This window comes from Cricetulus griseus, chromosome 2 (genome assembly GCF_003668045.3).
Source record: "Cricetulus griseus strain 17A/GY chromosome 2, alternate assembly CriGri-PICRH-1.0, whole genome shotgun sequence".
Taxonomy (NCBI): Eukaryota; Metazoa; Chordata; class Mammalia; order Rodentia; family Cricetidae; genus Cricetulus; species Cricetulus griseus.
Window position 1 is genome coordinate 171,790,508 of NC_048595.1, and position 6,000 is coordinate 171,796,507.

Below are 6,000 nucleotides of genomic sequence, written 5' to 3' on the forward strand. Positions count from 1 at the left end.
AAAGCAGTAGGATTGTAAATTCTATGCTTTCAAGACCATGTTCAGAGACATTGCCAAAAAACAAAAAGTACAGCCAGGCAGTGGTGGTACACAACTTTAACCTAGCACTCAGGAGGCAAAAAAGGCAGTTTGAGGCCAACCTGCCTACAGAGTGAGTTCCAGAGTAGCCAGGGCTACACAGAGAAACTCTGGTTGGAAACAAAACAAAACAAAACAGTAGAAGGTACATTTTTATTTAATTGGTTTAAAAATTATATTTTAAAATAATATATTTCACTTTTTTTAATTGCTATAGGACCTTGGCCTCACTACTGTTTGGGAAGACCAGCTTTCCTATCTTTTATCACCAGCTTTGGCTTCGTATGAATTTGAGCGAACAACAAGCATATCTGCAGGCAATGAAGAATTTCAAGATGCCATAAGGAGGGCTGTACCTGATGGCCACACATTTAAAGGGTTCCCAATACATTTTGTGTATAGAAATGCAAGGCGTGCATTTGCCACTTGTCTTCGGTAAGGATTTTATGGATTCATAATGAAGAAATTTATGAACTCAGCCAGGTGCATGCCTTTAATCTGAGCACTCAGGAGGCAGAGGCAGCCTCTGTGAGTGCATGGCCAACCTGGTCTACAAAGTGAGTTCCAGGACAGCTAGAGCTACATAGAGAAACCCTATCTTGGAAAAAAAAAAGCCTGGAGGTGGTGGTGCACGCCTTTTAATCCTAGCACGTGGGAGGCAGAGGCAGTCTGATCTCTCTGAGTTCGAGGCCAGCCTGGTCTACAGAGTGAGTTCCAGGACAGTCTCCAAAGCCTCAGAGAAATCCTGTCTGGAAAAAAAAAAAAAAAAACCAAACCAGAAGACAAACAAAAATCTGGTTGGAGAGATGGCTCAGAGGTTAAGAGCATTGGCTGCTCTTCCAGAGGTCCCGAGTTCAATTCCCAGCAACCACATGGTGGCTCACAACCATCTATAATGAGATCTGGTGCCCTCTTCTGAAGCACAGATATACATTCAAACAGAACACTGTATACATAATAAATAAATAGAAAACCTGTTATTCTGATAATTTCTAGGAATGACAACACACATACATGGGAGTTCCTACAGTGACTTTCTCTTTCAATGTGTTTTCTTTTTATACAGGTCTCCTTTTTGTGAAGAAATAATCTGTTGTCGTGGAGATCAGGTGCGACTGGCAGTTCGTGTTCGAGTGTTTACCTACCCTGAATCTGCATGTGCTGTTTGGATCATGTTTGCTTGTAAATATCGCTCAGTATTATAGGACTATACATTTCCTGGGAATTATTCCTTTGTTTTATTAGAATTGTATATGACTAGCTCTGTGAAAATTTCTTAATTTAAATTCAGCCTCTGACTTTGGATGTCATTGCTTTGTATAGAACTGACTGGGTATGTTTTAAAATATCATGTATGTACTTAAAAATTAAGGATAAAAATTTGTATTGAATTTAGCATAAATTAAGTGTATAATAACAAATGGTACATTCTTTAGATGGACTCAGTAGTTTAACTGTGAATATAAGATCTATTTACATCAATAAGTAAAGATTTTGTCTAGTGATTTAAACCATAGTTAAATCAAAATGGTCATTATTTTTCATAAATGGAAGATTATTTTACACAAATTAGGAGAAGTTAACTTCGTAGTAGTTTATTTATTACATAGATGAAAATATATTTTGCTGAATTACCATTTTTGTGGCTTACTCATGACACTAGGGATATTTGAGACTTTCAAGAAATTTATGTGAGGACTTTGATGTAAGAATAGGAAAAAAGGGCCAGGTGTGGTGACACAGGCTTTTAATCCCATGAAAGGCCAACCTGGTCTGCATAGCAAGTTCCAGGTCTGTCAGGGCTATAAAGTGAGAACCCTGTCTCAAAAAAAAAAAAAAAAAAGCACCAGAAAAGCATAAATATTGTTAACAAATCTCACATGAGTATGTGTGAGTATAACTAATTTATGGATATTATTAAAATGAATTGAGCACTTTAGAAAATATTTATTACACTTCCTTGTTACAATACAGATTGTTCTAAGGGGTAAGCATTAAAAACTAAAGTGATCTTTCTGTAAGGAGCTAGTGATAAATTTGTTAAGTTTGACTGTCCATTCTTCTGTGCAGATGGTTGTTTTTTTGTGTGATACTAGAAATCCAGGGCTTCCTACATGCTAGGCAAACACTACACCTAAGTTTCACCTGCAGTATCTCACTATGTAGTCCTGGCTGGCCTGGAACTCACAGAGATTTGCCTGCCTCTGTGTGCGTTTCTTAGTTTAGTTGCTTTATCCATTGGTTGTCTTAAGAAATGAGTATATGCTAGTTCACTATCTAAATTATTTATTCTTTTCATTATCTACTGTTGCAAATAAAATGACTATTTATTTATTTTTGGATGTCTGACTTTTTTTTATATTGACTTCGTGTGGGTATGTGGGTGTGGGTGTCACCAAGTAGGTGGGAATCAGGACGACTTTCAGGAGTAGGTTCTGTCTTTCATGCTGGAGATTAAACTCAGGTCATCAGACTTGGCAGCAAGTAAGTGCTTTTACCTGCAGAGCCATCTTACTGGCCTAAAACTAATTTTTTGAAATTAAAATCTAAAGATACTGTGCCAGGCGGTGGTAGCACATCCTTAATCCCAGTACTCAGGAAGCAGAGGCAGGTGGATCTCTGTGAATTCCAGGACATCCTGGACTATAGAGCCAGTTCCAGGACAGCCAGAGCTATACAGAGAAACACTGACTTGAAAACAAAACAAACAAAACTTACCTAATGATATCTTAAAACTTAAAAAATTACTTGTTTTTAGAAGTCTAAAAATATTCCCCTTTCATTTTCTTTTGTAAGACTGACATAACTTTAGAGAATTAATCTGTTACCAGAATTACACATAAAGCCATCAACAGAAAATTGCTTGTAATTTTCAACTTTTGAGACAAACTATGAGCCACATACACAGTAGCTGTACGTATTAAGATCAAAGCTATCATTAGGTTGGGCCTCCTGCCTTGCTGTATATTAACACATGTATTTCAGTGTGCTTTTTTTGGCAGGTTGTTGAAACAGGGTTCTCTTTGTAGCTGCCCTGGATGTCCTGGAACTCACTTTGTAGACCAGGCTGGCCTTGAATTCACAGAACCTTGAATTTGAGATTCACCTGCCTCTACCTTCTGAGTACATGGATTAAAGGCATGTACCATGGCTGAGTAAAGCTATTTTCAATACTCTTTGCTATTCTACTATCCACTAATATTAAATAAATAGACAGGGTTTCTCTATGAAATAGCCCTGGCTATTGTCCTGGAACTTGATCTCTAGACCAGACTGGCTTGCTTTTCTTTTCTTTTCTTTTTTTTTTTTTTTTTGAGATAGGGTTTCCCTGTGTTACAGCTCTGGCTGTCCTGAAACTCATGAGAGCCACCTTCCTCTGCCTCTCAAGGGCTGGGATTAAAGGCTTGTGCCGCCACCACTCAGTTAGCATGCTTTGCTATAAATTCTAAAATGAATTTTTTATACACTTAATAGAGTCTGGTTAAGAGCACTGACTGCTCTTCCAGAGAACCTGGGTTCAATTCCCAGCACCCACATGGCAGCTCAAAAACTAATTCCAGTTCCAGGGGACCTGACACCCTTATACCCTTTTACAGACAGGCAGACAAGCAGGCAAAACACCAATGCACATTAAAAAAAAAATGGTTATACAGTTAACTCTTTGATCAGTAGGATTCTTGTGCTAATTTTTTGTGTTGTGACTCAGTTACCTTTCCTGTCCCTGTGATAAAGTACCAAGTTGAAAGCAACTTAAGGGAGAAAGGGTTTATTTTGGCTCTATTTGGAGATTGCACTTCAGTCATGGTAATAGAGTTTGAAACAGAGGGTCATATTGCATCCATAGTCAAGAAACAGAGGGATCCAAGCCCAGAGCATGCTGCCACCTTTAATTAGGGTGGGTCTTCTTAAACCTTCACAGGTGTGCCTGGAGACTTGCCTCCTAGGTGGACATTCTAGATCCTATGGTACCAACCATCAGTATATTCCTGGGGGTCCTTTTGTCTTGTTTTTAAAGACAGTGTTTCTCTGTGTAGCCCTGACTGTCCTGGAATTCACAGAGATCCACCTGCCTCTGTCTCCACCACCACCACCCAGCTCTTTTTGGATCTTTTGAGACAGGGTCTTTTTATGTAACTGTTGCTCACCTCAAACTCAAAGCAATTCTCCTGCCTCAGTCTCCCAAGCGCTAGAATTAAATTCCCAGTAACCTCTTCAGGAAAAACACATTCACATTCATTATTATATTCATTATTATTAATAATGTAGTTATACTTAGGTCTGCCATTTACTTTTGTCTAATGCCTGTTTTGTTTTTTTATTCCACCTTTACTGCTGTTTTGTTTTGAGGTTTTTGGTGTCCTTGTGTCTTGTGAGCCCCACTGTGATATCCCCTTCCTCAAGATAGAATGTTGCTGTACAGCCCAGATTGCTCTCAAACTTGAGATCTTCCTGCCTCAGCTTCCCTAGTGCTGAGATTACATAAGTGCACCACCGTGCTCTACTTGTTTTTTTCTCCCTTGCCCCCTTTTTTCTTTCCTTTATTTTAAGTTAAATGAATGTTTTGTAATATGACAAGTACCCTCACCCTGAGCCATCTCTGCAGCCCCGGGTGCTTTATAAAAACTATTTCAGCATTAATTATTTTGAGAATGTCTCCTTTCTTTTTCTTTTTTTTTTTTTAAAGACAAGGTTTCTCTATGTAGCTCTAGTTGTTCTAGAGCTAGCAATATAGACCAGGCTGGCCTTTAATTCACAGAGATCTGCTTGCCTTTGCCTGGGATTAAAGGTATATGCCACCATGCCAGGCTTGAGAATATGTCTATAGTCAGATGTAGTGTGGCTTATGTAATCACAGTGCTCCAAAAGTTGAGAAAGGAGAGTTGCTACCTTGAACTACGTAAGTTTCAGGTACGTCTGAGTTACAGAATGAGACTGTCTCAAAAAAAAAAAAAAAAAAACCCAAAAAATAAAAAAAAAACAATTATTTAAGTGGTACATTTATCTTCTAAAGTATGAAGAGTCCAATCATTTGGCTGGTACTTGTATTTGTGTATCTGTATGTGTATTTTTTTTGTGTGTGTGTGTACACATGTGTGTATAGTTACTAGGGATTAAACATAGGTCCTCTGCAAAAGCAACAAGTGGTCTTAACTCTTGAGCTGTATCTTCTCAAGCCCAAGATACTAGTTTTAAGCTGTAAATTAGCCTTTATGATAATTCATAATTGTTTTAAAGGGATGGGACCAAGTTGATCACATGGGAGGCAGTTACTATGGGAGATGACTGTGGTGATGTGCCTTAGAGGCCAATTAATTTACAAAAACTAATCAAGGGAGGATGGCCTCATTTTGGAATTTCAGTCAGTGTTTTAAAGTATCATGTTTAAACAATCATATTGGTCTCCTCCTATTGTCTTAGACTTAATAGGGATGAGTGTCAACCCCAGAGAAAGAGCTGGTCAGGAGGCCTGGACTCCACTCCCACACTTTCAATTACCAGCCCTACATTTTGTCCTGTGACTGTCTGATCCCACTTGTAAGAAAGGGAAAATGGTAACTCCCCCTTTAGTTTTTATAACTGGGGAAAGAAAGCATTAAAAGTCACAACAATATATGGAATATAATGATTGACATTGGAAATTGAGGTTACAAGATGGAAAAAAAAAAAAACACTGTTCTATTTTTTCCCTTTTCGGTGTGCTTTTCTAGGTGAATGTGCCTCTTAGGAACATTTGTCTGGGCGTGTCTGGGATAAGTTTGGGCTGTACAGATAGGGCCGTGCTTCCCAAAGGCTTCGGAGCAGCTCGGCCTGCATCGTGTCCAGAGTGTCAAGCATGAAGTACATTTACTCTACAAAAATGATAAGTAAATATAAGAAAAACTCTCAAGGATCCTATTTTTAAAATAAATGTAAGAAAATCAA

General features: G+C 38.4%; 1 protein-coding gene across 6 annotated transcripts in view; it reads left to right on the forward strand.

Moving 5' to 3' along the window:
- Cep76 (centrosomal protein 76) overlaps window positions 1–6,000 on the forward strand; it is a 28,591-nt gene extending 22,591 nt beyond the window's left edge. For 5 of the 6 annotated variants that reach the window (XM_035440092.1, XM_027402691.2, XM_027402689.2 and 2 more), the window contains 2 exons: window positions 296–513; window positions 1,145–2,420. In XM_035440092.1, coding sequence (XP_035295983.1) covers window positions 296–513; window positions 1,145–1,283 — 357 coding nt within the window. In that variant the 3' untranslated portion in view covers window positions 1,284–2,420. Of the gene's footprint in view, window positions 1–295; window positions 514–1,144; window positions 2,421–5,786 lie in introns of those variants that run through there. The other variant, XM_027402690.2, reaches the window with a different exon arrangement.